Source organism: Podarcis bocagei (genome assembly GCF_964188305.1).
Source record: "Podarcis bocagei genome assembly, chromosome: 6".
NCBI classification, from domain to species: Eukaryota; Metazoa; Chordata; class Lepidosauria; order Squamata; family Lacertidae; genus Podarcis; species Podarcis bocagei.
This window is the reverse complement of record NC_138130.1, coordinates 46,881,899-46,898,062: the sequence shown is the minus strand read 5'-3', so window position 1 is coordinate 46,898,062 and position 16,164 is coordinate 46,881,899. Positions and strand designations below refer to the sequence as shown.

General features: G+C 40.5%; 1 protein-coding gene across 10 annotated transcripts in view; it reads left to right on the top strand.

Moving 5' to 3' along the window:
* Window positions 1-16,164, top strand: part of DMD (dystrophin) — a 1,036,503-nt gene that overhangs the window by 136,410 nt on the left and 883,929 nt on the right. Inside the window, exon 1 of one of the 10 annotated variants that reach the window (XM_081197768.1) lies at window positions 13,753-14,042. The exons of the other annotated variants lie outside the window; for them this stretch is intronic. Coding sequence (XP_081053894.1) covers window positions 14,015-14,042 — 28 coding nt within the window. The 5' untranslated portion in view covers window positions 13,753-14,014. Of the gene's footprint in view, window positions 1-13,752; window positions 14,043-16,164 lie in introns of those variants that run through there. 10 annotated transcript variants of the gene reach the window in all.

Sequence of the window (16,164 nt, the reverse complement as noted above, 5' to 3'; positions counted from 1 at the left end):
GCTACTTCATAATCAGTGCAGAGCTGCATGCTCTGGCACCCGGGAGCGGAGAGTAGGCGGGGGCGGGGCTGGCGCGCATCCCAGGGGCGTGGCGCACTGCCTGCGGGCACAGTGCGCAGCACGTGTTGGGGCAGCCACGATTGTACCCCCCTCCCCAATGGTGCCGGCGGCGGTGTGCTCCCCCGTCCCCCTTTCCTCCACCAGTGTTCATAATACAGTGGTACCTCGATTTAAGAACAGTCCAGTTTAAGAACTATTTGGTTTACAAATTCCGCAAAACTGGAAATAGTGACTTGGTTTGAGAACTTTACCTCGATCTAAGAACAGAATCTGAACGGTGGAAGGGCACCGGCGGTGGGAGGCCTCATTAGGGAAAGCGCATCTCGGTTTAAGAACGGTTTTGGTTTAAGAACGGACTTCTGGGACGGATTAAGTTTGTAAACCAAGGTACAACTGTATTCCAAGAAGCCACTTTCATCAGACAATATCAAAGCAGCCAGAGCCGGCTCAGCCATTAGGCAGGGTAAGGCCACTGCTTCAGGCGGCAAAATCCCCTCAGGCAGTACACTTATGATGCTGCACCTGCTCTGCTGCCTCCACCAGCGGCAGAGATACACCACTGGTTTTTGAAACGATCACATCAATTTGGGTGAGATCTCAGCTGAAATAGCACCAGAGTGCATGAGATCTCGTGGGGTTTTGTGCAAAATCTCACCCAAAATTGGTGCCCATTGCATTGCTTCTTCTCCACCAGTGGTGGATGCAGAAGGGCAGTAGCAGAGCAAGCAGCAGCAGCAGCAGCAGGTAGGTAGGTAGGTAGTGGTGGTGGCAGCAGCAGAGGCAGCAAGGCAAAGCAGCACTTTATGTTTCACTTAAGTGGCAAAATGGGATGCACTACCTTTGATAGCGTCTATGTCATTTGTGAAGTAGAAGGCCTTTTTAAAAGGTAGGTCTGCAAACTAGACAGTGCCAGAAAGAGATTAAGCAATGTATTTTGATTTGGCAGAGCAGCGCACTGAGTCCCTCTTGGTTACTTGCTGTATAATGGAATAATATATGCCTCAAATCATGCTATTTGTCCATTTAGCACAGTATTATCTACACTGGCAGTGGTTTTTCAGGGTCTCAAGCCTTGCACATCACCTACTATCGGGTCCTTTTAACTGGAGATGCTGTGGACTGTACCCAGAACATTCAGCACACAAAACATGTGCTTATCACATACTTGTTTTTCTTTGTGGTGGAGAAGAAATGAAGTATCCAATGCTTAAATGTAGATCATTGTTAATTCCCAGTAAAAGCAATGAATTTAGGACTATATATTCTGAAAGAGCATAAAAGGATTTGTTATGGAATTTTGCAACAAAAAGAGGGGTCTTGCGCTCCCTTCTTCTGCATCTTGATCTTTAAAACAGATTTGGACAGGGCAGCCCTTCACATAGAGGGCTCCTTCAGATAGAGGACTGCCGTCTATAAAGTAGAGCATATGGCCACCCTAACATTATTATGTGTATACTGTGCCACCTTAGCAGCTCAGTGGGCCTGCTATCTGGAGCCAATTTTACAAAGAATATATATACAAAAAGAATAAGAAAACCTACACAGAGAGCGATTTAAATTCAAATTGATTCAATTCTTCTGCTGATGAGTTCTGGGAATACAATTAACCTCTTGTTTTTCTTGCGCTATATGAATTTAATTGCACATTAGACCTAAACATTCATGCAAAAGCTTGGATAGCTCAGTTGGTTAGAGCATGTCCATTTGCTGACAGAAACATTATTAAAACTAAAGTCTAACATTTAAAACTTTGTGCACTAAAAAGCGGGTGCATTTAAATCATTGATTTTACAACTGAGATGTCTAAAAAGTGAATGATACTCCTTCCATTTAGGAAACCACTAACAGCTAGTAAAAGTAGCATGTAAAGACAAAAATGCCAGATCATGTCACCAATGTGCTTTTCCATTGTGGCCTCCATTGGCAATCAAACAGAAGAAGAAGAACTATGCTTGGTTATATATTTCTTCAGATTTGATACTTTTTACCTGTAATGCATGTTAGTTAACTTTCCAGTAAAATTTGCCATGATTATGGGCTTATCCACACTTCTTCTTTTTGTTCTGCTGCTTTCCCCAGGAAAAACCACTCTAGCGCTCAGTTGCTGTGAATGAGAATTAGAGTTTTATCCAGATTGATGTTTGCTCTGATTTAGAGCCAAAGTGTGGGTTTTCCTTGAGAAAAGAGGGGGCAAGGGGAAAGCTGCTCAGACCCATGCCCCAAAAGCATGAATCAAGCAGAAATCCACTTGGACCTGTGCTTTCTAAGTGGGTGGGTGTGGACCAACCCAATGAGGTATCTTTTGAAATGGCTGCAAGTATTTGTAGAATTGTCCTTGTGTGGTTGATCCTTTCCACAAGGAGAATTCCTAAGTATATTGTATATGGGTGCTCACCCTCTACTGGGACTTGAATGTAGGGTCAGTTTGGACAGTGAGGAAGGTTTTCATTATTGTTGATGCTTGACAAATCAATTATGCAATAGATTTTCTAGGCTGAGTTCCAAAACATAAAGCGTTGCTGCTAATAACAGGTAACATTATCAGAGAGCCAGTTGGCATATAAAGGCAAATCGTAGCGTAACTGCTTCTACTTAAGCTTTGAGTTTGCACACTTCCTAGTTACACTTGCTTATTCAGGCAAGTGTGGTTTACAGTCTGTTTTGGAGAGCAAGTACAAACAACTGTTAGTGATTCAGATGTAAAGGGAATTGGAGTTTACATGAACAAGTAAGTGAGGATTGGAATTGGGCAATGTGAAGTGTGAAAAATAAGGTGAACAAGCTTAAGGCTTGAACATTATTTCAGCACATGATTGATGAATCCATGGTTTGTCATTACTTAAGAATTGCCCATGTAGCCAAGGGGGAGTGGGGCAGAGGGGGGGAGCTGCTCCCCTAGATCAAGTAAAACAATAGAAATAACTATTGGTTCTGCCCCCTTACAAAAGTCCTGCCCCCCCCAAAAAAAAGACCTGCCCCCAACAAAAATCCTGGCTGTGCCCATGTCCGTGTCCTGTACATCCATTCAACATCATGTATTTAAATGGACTTCTAGACATCCATGTGGATTTACTTGTGTTACCTTCAAACTGATCTGAAAACACCTTAGTTGATCTGAAAATAATGACCCGATTTTGAACTGATGTGAAAACATCCAGTGTTTGGACAGTACCTGTTTAGATATGGGACCACTCTTTTGCACATGTAGATAAACAGTATTATTATTGGATTCTACCCATTGTTAACGTTTTATACAATATTGCTTACACTGAGATCTGCTGCATAATACCATTTTTGTTCTTAGCAAGATAAATGGCTGCCTAATGGGGGCGGGGGAATATAGCCAGTCTTTATTTTGTGATCAGACTCCTTGTTTCCCATAGTTTTACTACCTTACAAGCAGATGACTCACTTATTTATTTAAAATAATAATAATGTTTTCAATAGCATAGATAACTTATCCAACACACAACAATAAATTCACACTGAAAATAATGTTTTTTGTTCTTGTTTTCTGTTCTAGATGGATAGAAATCATTTGTTAGCAGTGTAAAGGTCACATGCTACCTACTCTGTTTGAAAGATAATTTCAGTCATAAGTGTTTTATGTTTAGCAGTGTAATTGTCAGGAAGTTGAATATCACAGGTGCAGCAGCCAAAGCAGATAGACTGTGCAATTTTACACCTGTTGTTGTTTTATGTAAAAGTGTACAAAATTACAGGATTTAAAAAGGAATTATGCATACTAAAGAGTTTGTATAGCATAGTGGCTAAGATACTAAGCATGAAATTAGACATGAAATGGTAGATCTGTGAATCGGATTAAGTGAGAAGCTGCCTTAACACCAGATCAGACTATTGGGCCATGATCTAGCCCTGTATACTGACTCAAAGCAGGTCTCCATGGTTCCAGACAACAGTCTTTCCCATCCCTGCCTGGAGACACCAGGGATTGAACCAATGCCCTTTTGCTTTCAAAACATGTGCTCTGTCACTGAGCTATAGCTCTTCCTTGTATATATCTAATATTTTCAGCAAGTCAGAACTACTTGGTCTCATCAAATCTTAATAAAAGGGCTCAGTTTTGATTCAGTTTTGTGGTGCTGGGGAGGGGGATTTCTCCACTAACTGCCTGTCAGAGATGATTGGATCCTGTTCAACAGATGTAGCTTCCACTCTGTGAAGGGAGTAATTTCCAGACTCTGCTGACTACACTAGCATGTCATTGGGGGGGGGGGGGATGATGCTGTTCCATGAGAAATAAATTCATGCCATCATTAATCTTTTCTTTGAGTAGCTTATCTATTGAGGAGCCTTGATTGCTGTATCCCTATGTGTCATTGTTCTGGCCTTCCAATCAGCTTCAACTGCAGGCCAATGATTGCCCAATCCAATCACTCCTCAAGCAACAGTGCAGGATTCCACTATGTGGGTTTCTCGGAGGCCAACGAGTTCTTACTCATTGTAGATACTAGAAGGCGTTGAGTTTTAAATGAGTAAAGGTGTGCTGTGGCTGCTAGAAATTTGAGTAATACAGCTTTAAAGGGGGTGTAATCCAAAATTAATTATACTTAAATGTGTGGAGATCAGTGGCCCTTAAACTCAGTATTGTGCCCAGAACTGATATCAACGGAATTAAAGCTCATCATACTTTCTCAATGCAGATTGTACAAAACGCCATTCACTGGGGAAATTATGCTGTGGTAGGAAGCAGATTCTAGCACAAGAGTGACTCAGGTTGTTAACCTCTTTTAGAGATGAACACTGCCGTTTTCAAAGGTTTTTCTTTCTTTTTTTTAGGAGCAAAGCTGTAGTCTACAACCATTTTATATTAATCAGTTAGCAATAAGCCTTGGAAAGCACATTTTGGCTTGGTTAAAACTACAAGCAACTTCTATATCTCCACTACCTAACTCTGTTTTTTCATGCACTTGTATACATAGCTAATATTGAAAAATCACTGCTAACAAAGATTATACAAGCTTCAAGATGTTTTCATATGCTGGCTAGCCTGCTGTAGCTATTGTGAGAAATTCTTGAAAGTGGCAATTTCAGTCACCAGAACACAACAGTCCCGCCAAATTCACACTGCGGATTCAAAGTGCTTCACACATATTATTTCAGCAAATCTTTACAACAGCTCTGCAAGGTAACAATTATCTTCATGTTGCAGATCAAGGGTTAATGATAGGAGAAGGCAACATAATGGCATAGGTGATATTCATGCTGAGAACTTTCTCAGTAACATCTCTGATTTCAGCTGTTCCACTACACTAGAAAAATATGCACTAGCAATTGGAGATTACTCAGTATTGATATTGGGACGCAGGTGGCGCTGTGGGTTAAACCACAGAGCCTAGGACTTGCCAATCAGAAGGTCGGTGGTTCGAATCCCTGCGACGGGGTGAGCTCCCGTTGCTCGGTCCCTGCTCCTGCCAGCCTAGCAGTTCGAAAGCAAGTCAAAGTGCAAGTAGATAAATAGGTACTGCTCCAGCGGGAAGGTAAACGGCGTTACCGTGTGCTGCTCTGGTTTGCCAGAAGCGGCTTAGTCATGCTGGCCACATGACCCGGAAGCTGTACGCCGGCTCCCTTGGCCAATAAACGAGATGAGCGCCGCAACCCCAGAGTCAGTCACGACTGGACCTAATGGTCAGGGGTCCCTTTACCTTTACCTTTACAGTATTGATATTATCCAAGGTGAGGTGCTTGTAGGTATTCTTCCTACAGAATTCAATTTTAATTTTTGCTATAATGTGGTAATATATAGCTGCCAGGTTCATTAACACCCCAAATTGGATTAGCTTTGGTTAATGTTGCTTCGGGAGAAGGAAAGGCTTAAGGTGTAACCCCTACAATAATCTGGAGTCCCTGAGATGGTTGTATGGTGTCTTGTAATCCTCCTTCCAGCAACTCTTGCAGCCAAGCTGGTACCATACGTATTGCTCTGCTTTCCTTTGGACCACATCAGCAAGGTCAAGGGGGCAGGGCTTGTCATCTGGGGAGCCCAAGACTTCCATACACACTGCCCAGGCTTGTTTCCCAGAGAGGTCACTTCAGTGCTGCTAACACAGCAAAAACAATGTGGGAGACAGCAGATGTGAATTACTGGTCTTTTCCGCCACAGCAGGTGCTGTGATTTTTCAGGGTTTAGCTTAACCTCCAGAGGTGTACTCCATTGTCTTGCGAGACTGATAGATGCTAAAAACAATGTTTATTTCAGTTTTGTCATGTCATAGATTCATTTCCCCCCCCTTAGCATATTTTTTTTGTAATTATTCCACTGTATTTAAATCATGCTACATTTGCACCGTCACCATTTTGTGATCATCTTGACATTTATAATGTCAACTCTGCAGGCTTGCATTAACCTCATTTTGCCATCAGTTTGATGTGCCATAGACCTGCACAGCAATAATTTAGCATTCATCATAGCATGTGCAGTAATGTCTCATTAGACTTGAACTAACAGAATTTTGTCTTCATAATTTGCCATCATAATAACCAGGTCTTCACAGATTTAATGTGACAATCTTTTGCTTCTCTTCCTAAAGCTGTGTAATCATTGTGATCCTTGGAGAGTTCAAATGAAGTCAATGTAATTAAAAGGTAGTTTTCTTTAAGTATCGGGACATGGGCTACTTATCAAAACAGAACCTTTTGAGCTATAGTTCCTTGGTTGCATGTATGAAGCTGCCTTGTGCCAAGTTAGACTATTGGTCCATGTGGCCCAGTAGCATCTAGTCCAGGATTGGGGAGCCTATTGGACTACAGATGTCATTTGACTGCAAATCCCATCATGCCTGAAATTGGCCATGCTGGCTGGGGCTGGTGGAGTTCAGCAAATGAGGTCCCCCCACACCACACCACATCAGTCCTTCAAAGAATGACATGTCAGTTTACCCCTCCAAATTCCAGCGCTATCATCATGCCTAAACCACTAAAAATGTTCCTTCTTCAGAAATATAGGTGATTTAATGTGCAACCACTAATGGGAAATCACACACAACTTTCTTCAATAATTCAAGGAGAAGGAAGGAAAGTGTTTCTCCTTTATTTCAGACAGGTTTCTAACTACAAAAAGTGTAACTAGATTTCTAAAAACACCAACACAAATAGCATGCTTATCATATTTATTTCAACAGAGTTTCCATTCTCTCTGAATGCCATCATATAGATGCAGTATAGTATATTTCCTCACCATTATGTATTGAAAACGTGGTTTCAAAGAAATACAGGAACTGTAGTGGCCCTGTTTTCCTTTTTTAACTGAAGAAGCTAGTTCAGAGTATATTGGGAATGTTGTGAGAGGCTCTTGCGTAAAAGTCAAAAGGGTTTTTAGAAAGAGCAGACTACACAGCTAATAGAAGCTCTGAGGCTGTTGCATGTAAGAAGCGAATAGTGGGATAAGGACCATTCACTCACCTGCAAGTGAGAACAGTGTGTGGAGTGTGGGAAACAAGCTATGATGATTCCTAATGGAACATTCAGCTTTTTGTCACTGGTCATTTCTCTAGCTGGATTTAACAAATATGATGGACAGGTTTTATGTTGGTGATGACATAACTTTAAATGCCAAAATTGTCTGGATAAGAGGCTCGAAAGGTGTCTGGCGAAAAGACTAAAAAACAGAAAAAGCCAAACCTAACTGTTAAAAGATGTGATACTAAATATTAGGGATGTGCAAAATTTGTCTCCATGCTGCATATACCGGTACATACACACACATATATACAGTATATATACATATACTCGTGTGTGTGTGTGTTTGTGTGTGTGTGTCTGAGAGGCATGCACAAATGTTTCGACACCCACCCACCCATGGAAATTAAACCATCTAAATTCAGCAATGAGAAGCATTCCAGATGTATCTGTCATTGAATTAAACTGCAGGCTTACCACAGCATTTCTATTAAACATCAAGCCCTTTAACTATTGGAAGTATTTGGACACAAAGTCCAACTGGAGGATAAATGCAATACGGAGTAACTCTTTTGGAAGAGGCTAACTATAATTTGGGAAGTTTAAAGTGTAGGAAAACATTCTAATCATCTGAGTGGGATATATCTCTTTTTTTAATCTTGTGAACTACCTTGAGAAGTTTTGATGAAGGGCAGTATATCAATCTAATAATTTATGAAAATTGAGATGAACCACCTCGTTCAGGAGTTCAGTATCTCAGTCATTATATCATCTCCAGTGGTAACATCTCCCAGTGGTTTTTCAGATCAAATGAGTTGGATTAGTGTAGGTTAAAAATGAAAATAAATGTAATAATACAACAGGCCATTAGAGTACATTTCACTCACTTCTTTTGAAGAAGAATCTACCAGAGCTCCCCACCACCTGCATGGCTCAAAACTCACCATAATAATTTGCAGCAGTGAAGACTAGGGCCTTCTTAGCCTCCTTAGTACATCAGAACCAGCTTATGTCTGTGCAGCTTCTCCCCCCCCCCCAAATACACTTTTAAAATAAAAAGATTTACTCCATCATCCAAGTGAGAATACAAGTTCACTCAGAAATCAGTCCCATTGAATCCTGTGGGCCCTACAGGCATAGCCTGAAACAGTGCTTTATTGAGTAATTTACAGTGCAGTCCTGTGCATGACTATTATGAAGTAAGTCCATTGCAGTTCACTGGGGCTTACCAGGAGGTATTATCAGTCTGGAGCCTTAAAGTACGCATTGACCTGTACATGTCTATAATACACTATAGAGCTATTAATTACACAGAAGATATAATATTTATTGTGTCCACTTATTACACTTATATCATTTTTATTTTTGCATGGGTCTTCCCGCAGCTTTCTACCCGAGCATGGACAACAATGAAACCTACTTTGTTTTAACAATGTAACAGTTCTGCTGTGCTGAAAACTCTTTAATTTTCCAAAGATTTCTTTCCCTGCAAAAGAGGCTTTTATCCTTCCTATTTTCATTCTCAGGCAGCTTTCACATTTCTTTGGTGGTGTGTTGAGCTTACTTTATCATTGCAAGATGGCCATACGCGCTCTCTCTCTCTCTCTCTCTGTGTGTGTGTGTTGTTTTCATTAAATATTTCTCCAGCACTCTGCACTGGCCTCTGGCTGCCCATGCTTCCTGATCTGAGAAAGTTCCATAGGGGAGGCCCTCACAAAAAAAAAATTCCCTGAGCTTTAATTGAAGCAGGGGAAGCAGAGCAAGCTGGATGAGATGTCTACCAAGAGCATGAGAGAACAGACTTGCTGGTTTTATAAGGGAAGGTCTTCCCCTTCACGTAAAAATACATTCTTTCCGCACATACATGTATATTTCAAAATAAAGACTTCACTTAAACAATAAACAGGTGCCAGATGCATAGCAGGCAGTCTCCTCGCCTTCTTGTGAGGAAAGCCCACCCAAATATTTCAGGTTCCCCCTCTCCCCACCCCACGCCCAGTCAGGAAATATGGGCTCTGAGGAAGTCTGCAGAGTGCAGGCCACTAGAAAGGGGATTTGTAGAATGAATGGGAACTCACAAACACTCCTCAGTAGATGATGGTGTGGCAAACTCATCACCCCTGTAAATCGGGGGGCGGGGACAACATTCACTGGAACAGACAGCAGGTATACTTACCTGCCTTTACTTTGTCTATAGCGGAGGAACAGCAAGACAGTTTGAAGTGGAGGGCCCTCTTCTGTATTGGATGACAGGACCAGTAGATTTTACACAGATGCAAGTACATAAAACTGAATGGGAAATGTCTCTATAACACATCCTGAATAGCATTACACCAATTACATCTGTGGCCCATTGCATCCTACCTGATTCAAGCTTAAAGAAGAGTAAAAACTTGGCTTTAGACGGTTGATTTAGTTAAAAGACTCTGAAGGGTCTCTTGAGGGTTTGGAAATTGGTAAAGGAATATTATCTTGTGAGGATTCACAAGTGAGGTTGTATGTAATAAGCAATTTTTTTACTTAGACTCCTAGTTTTATCAACCTTTCTTGTTCTCAAATCCTCAAAGCATTGCTACTGTCAATTTCTTTTCTCTTGACACTGTGCTTCAAATTATTTTCAACATCAGTGCATGACTTTTGGACTCTGTGGGTTGCAAATTAATCCTTTATAGGCAGCTGAGGTACTCTATTCACTGATGGTTTGTCAGGAATTAATTTGGCTACCACTACGAAAAATGATAGGGATTCTAATCTAAAGGATAAAGGAGGGTGTTAAAAATCAGAATTTTATTAATGTTGTGCTTAGATACCCAGCCAAGCAATTATTTATTAATTTTAATTACATACAGATAGAAAGCCAAAATATGGCAGCAACCACAACACAAAATCTGATCATTTTGAAGGGATTTGAAAGGAAAGCAATGACCTACTGTTAGTTACTATTTAACGGCTGCTTCTTCATTTCCTTCGGAGGTCATTTCTTCCTTGTTCACAGCATATAGAATTATGCATTATCTAAGCTTTGTTGCAGGGTGACTGGACAAAATCAATCTTATCAGTGCTTTCGTGGTATGTTACTCATGAAATCACCAGCTATCTAAGAAATGTAGTACAGTACTCACTAATTATCTCAAAAATGTAATGTCAAGGAGAAAATGCCCACGTAGGGGGATTTCCAAGGTTAGTTGCATTAAGAGTGGACACCCTGAAATCAATAGACTTCAGTTACTTAAATCATTGAGTCTACTCTGAATATAACTTAGTTGGACATTACTCATTGACTGCAAAAGTATACATATAGCCATTAATCTTTTGAGCAAGTTTCTCAATATAAAGTATATGGGAATATTAAGAGGTGTTTATTTGTGTGTGTTTTTAACTATGAAAACCAAAATACATATTTTGAATTTTGACCAAATTCTTTAAAAAAAATGCAAAGCAATACCCTTGAATTTTGCCCTGATGTTTTCAGCAACACTCATAAGAGTAAAGCATATTGAACATAGGGATATAATAAGCTGTCCTATGCCTCTTGTTCAATATTGTCATTATTCACTGTGGCTTTTCATGATTTCAGACTTGAGGTTTTCCAAGTGCAACCTAAGGAAACCAGGGATTGAACCTAGAATCTTCTGCACACAAAGCATGCTCTCTACCACTGAAGATATTTTTTTTTGGGGGGGGGGAGAAATAATGTGTACAGTGGTACCTCGGGTTAAGTACTTAATTCGTTCCAGAGGTCCGTTCTTAACCTGAAACTGTTCTTAACCTGAAGCATCTCTTTAGTTAATGGGGACTCCTGCTGCTGCTGCACCGCCGGAGCACGATTTCTGTTCTTATCGTGAAGCAAAGTTCTTAACTTGAAGCACTATTTCTGGGTTAGCGGAGTCTGTAACCTGAAGCGTATGTAACCCAAGGTACCACTGTAACTTATAAGATGTTTATGTTTTACACATTTTAATTCCTTAGGGTGGAATTCAATGTCATGCTTTTCCAATTGTTCTATCTGCACATGGAATTCAGTTTGCCAGATGGAATGACCCCCCTCCTCAGCCTGTGTGCTGTTATGGGGGTTCTCCTAACCCCACTAAGTCCATTTGAGGGGGTTGGGGTTCACAGGGAAAGAGTGGAGGGAAAGCCCCATTATGCAAGTGAAAGTTCTGGCACATAATGCACTTCTTTATTGTAAACCGTTGAATATGACCATTGTACTAGAATCAACTTTGGGGGAACTTATGTTTTGGAGTAAGGCATATATTACACAATGCTTTGTTTCCTCTCTCTCTCTCTGTGTGTGTGTGTGTGTGTGCGCACACACACACACACACACACACACACACACACACGCTGTTAGAGTTCTTTAAGTAACAGCAGCAAGGATCTCAAATTCCCATGCAAACATTAGTACCGGCAGGGGTGAAGCAAAGGAGGCTGGCAGCCTCAGAGCCTAGGTGGGCTGCACTGGCATAGAACAAGGGCATAGAAATGTGCTACAAAATGCTTCTGCAGTCAAAAAGGCCAAAGGGTTATAATGGAAGAGGAGATGACTGGACCTCCCCGTCATTCGAGATCGCACTATTGACTCCACTATAGCCAATTACTGTCAGGCTCCACAGAGAAATAATTTATATGGGGTGAAAAATGTATGATGTGTGAAGTGTGGAGAAAAGGAGCCAATGAGGCTTGGCAGCTTTCCTGTTTTTTGTTTTTTATTCAAGCGACTAACAGGAAGCACACCTGCAATGGAGCTGTGTCAAGCCAGCAAATGATTATTTCTAGGGTTTGCTGAAGGTGAATCGAGATAATGTCTGAGGTGAATAATGCTTTTTTTACCACAGTAAAGTAAATCTAACAGGTACCACGTATTTGGAATTCCAGCGGAGCTACATATATTGTCTTGAATGTGGTGTTATTTGCATTCACCACACATTTAACGCTTATGCTTTGTTCCATACGTTTGCCTCTTAACAAGTGGGTAAATAAATTTCCCAGAAGCTATAGTGGCCCTGGATACTCAAAGGAGCGACAGATTACTATGACTCAGAGCTAGGAATGGAGGAGAAATTTGATTCTGTATGCATTTATAGCTGAATCTCTCAACTTTGCACTTCCTGAACATGATGAGGAGCAAAGCACAGCTATCCTTCAAAATTCATACATATCCAAATTTTGCGGTGCAGTACTCCAACCAAACAATGTTCATATATACATATGAATATTCATATATTAGGAGGAAATGTGCATAAGAATGAAGATATTTTCACTAACATCCAAAAATGCATTGTGCAGTATTAGGGGAAATTGTTTGCAGAAATGTATACATTAGTGATGTCTTCTTGAGGAGAACTGGGTTTCTTGAATCAGATTTGAGAGCCATTCAGTACAAATCATCACCTGGGTCCAGTACTCCAATTCTCCTGTTGCATCCACACAGTGTGAGCCTCCCCATTGCTTCTCCCTATTGGTAAGCTTCAGCTATGACGATGCCAGAAGGCCAGGGGCATAACCTTGCCCCTCCCTGCCAGCTGGACTGGCAGTATTCCTATTCTGAAAGAAAATGAGTTAAACTGAGACATAGTAAACACATATTGTGACAAATATTACTTGTCATGTTCAATATGCATGAGTTTACTGAAGACAGATTTTTTTAAAAGTGTTATACCCCCATGGATTGGCTTGTTTGTTTTTTCAGGTTGTTATTTTGGTATAGCATTTCTCAGGTCAGAAGAGTTAGGAGGTTTTTTTCTTAAAATATTTCCCGAGTGGTGAGGTTAGATTCAATAAATATTGAGTCTCTGGCATTCTTATGATTGCTGAATGTGAATATAGCTGTGGGGAATTGTGGTGGAGTTGAAAAACCCCACCCCCAAGGTGAAAATAAATTAAGAAACGTAAAATAAATGCATAAAGTAAAATTCAGATTAACCCAACTAGGTGCTGATAATGTGTTTGGAAAGTTTCCTCAGTCTGCAAAGGCTTCTCATCTTCATGATGATGATCACAATCTGATCCGCCAGGCATTTACAAGAGAAGCAGCACTGTGTGCACCGTAGAGTTGTTTTGAATGTTATCCGGAAAGCTGCTCCACATCACTTAAATCCATTATACATGCCATTGTGAAAACAGAGCCTTATATGTAGAGTTCATCAGCTGGCCTATTATGGGAAGCCAACTTGTTTTGAGGAAAGCGTGCTTTATTGCTTCTGCGCAGGTCCTGGAATTTGAAACATCTCAGGGCCTCAACAGAACCCTGGCATCAGTTACTCTGTCAGCTTAGTGGAAGTTAGAATCATGTTATTCCCCGGTACAGAATCCAGTTCTGAGAAGCAGCTGACTGTACACTGAAATCAACAAGGGAATATTAAGGAGATGAGAGGATTTTTTGTGTGAAATGCTGCGGCTTGTTGAGTCGCAGCCATCATAATTTTGGTTTATTTTTGTTGGCTTTTAAAAAGGACATTGGAACAGTGACACTGGATTGTAGTACTTTGGGAAACTCTGTTGGTGTTTGCCTTGGACCTTCTTTTATGCTTACATGCTGTGGTATGAGGAAGAGGAAGAATGTAAGTACAAAATGTCTGAAATACTTTTACCATTGCATTTCAATCTGTGGCATAATTCTGCTGAGGTCTGTAGGAAAGCCCTTTAATAGGATGCAATCTTGGGGGGGAACTCACCCCAATGATGCAAAGGTTGACTACAGAACAGTGAGAAGGGGTGCCTGCATTTCAGGGTTGCTTAAACAATTACACTTAAATAGAAATTCGCGGAAATAAAAAGCTATTGTGTGAGAACACAAGGGGCATTTCGAAGATTCAGTATTTACTAAAGGTTTCTGGTTGGGGAGGGGAGGGGAGGGAAGTGACTGGGATAAAAATAGATTTTTCATTATTGTTTTTAATAGTCTGGCAAAAGTTCAAAAGACTATCAGCTGCTTTGAATTATAATGGCATATGCTGTTTCACTGCCCTGATTGATGTACATGAAATGGGATCTTGTTCATTATTTTGTAGTAAAGTAGTTGAACAGTCACTGCACCTTTCCCCATCTCACCCAACAAGAAAAGAGCCCTAAGGTTGCTCTGGTGTTTTTACGTCCTTCCTCACACTCTGTGCTACAACTTTTTCATATTTTCTTGCAAAAAAAGAAAAAGAAAGAAAGAAAGAACCTAGATAAGATTGATAGTTCTGTTTTAAAGATTGTGGAAGGATAACCATTTTTATTTCATACTTGGCCTCAGTATATTATCCACATACAGGTATAGAAATCTTTTCCTGAATGCTCTAAGGTTGGTATTTTTATCCTTTTCTGTCTTTTTAAAAAGCAGACATGCACAATTCATAAACTACCAATGCAAGGTTACACTACCAGCCATATCTTTCCACATGGAAGGTGGCTAACAACTCACATGCTTATGTAGCTGTAGGTAGAATGTAAAAATAGGAGGTGTGGCAGCAATAATCTCTTTGGCTGCTTCTAATTTATCTCCAAAATTTGTTGCAAAGTGAAAGTGTATGAATGAGTCCTGCCAAAATGTATGGCCCGCGTATTGGAACTAAACAAAACAAATAGTTTATTTGAAGAGATGAGAGGGCATGATGTTGCTATTGATTGGAAAAGTTTGCATTTTTGCCACTTGTCCAGTGAGACTGACAAATGCTGGGTCAAGTCAAACCACATCTATTTAATGTGGCTTTGGTGGTGATGTTGGCAATTGAGCTTCGGTGGAAGAAACTTCCTTTTGGAATAAATGTTGCATGTCTTGCATTGCTGGGAGACTTCCAGGACAGCCTGAAAAGGGAGATAGGGCACTCTGTTTGGGGGAAAGGTCACTTGCTGGTGGGATAGCTGGTGGGGAGATCGCAGGAAAGCCTGTCTTTTTGATAGGAGCACTAGAACTCCCGCTCTCATAGTATGGTTTTAGGCAGCTTGTTGAAGAGTTCTGTTTCAATGGCCTTTACCTCTTGTCATTGGCGTCTGCCTGCTTTGGCTCTGTTTAATGTCACTATATTTTTAACTGTGACTCTCCCAGCTTTGTTTTTAAGGCTGTTGACTTTTTTATTTATCCTGTCACTATTTTCCATTGGTATATCATCTTGTTTTATTGTAAACCAATTTCTGTGGCTCAGTGGAAGAATAATTTATATGTTTTTGTTGTTTTTAAGTTTGGAGAGGACATTTATTTATTCAACCCAAGCATTTTTATTTTTATGTGTTTGCGTGTTTGTATGGAACGTTTATAACCTGCCTTTCAGCTGTAATTCACAAACCAGCTTTAGGTTGAAATCTTATACACGTTTATCTGAGAGTAAATCCCATAGAATTAAATGGGATTTCCTGTATAGGATTGTACTGTAAATCTCTTCCACCACTCTTTACTTCACATGATGTGATCAGGCATAGGCAATACAGGAATTAGTAAGGAGGGTGTGGCAGCAGATTTTTTAAAAAAAAATCCTCTACAAGGCTCATTCCGAATTTTATCACTTAGGATATGGAAAGAACTTAAGGATATATGGAAATTGACATGTTTGTGTTTTGAATTCTGCAAGGTACTTTGATTAAACTGATGGGAGTCTCACTTAATGGAGGCAGCGCTGCTATTTCAGAGACACATGCTAAGCAATTTGAAGGCAAGCCAAAGCACAATGAGAAGGAATAATGATGACCTTGGTTTATTTTTTG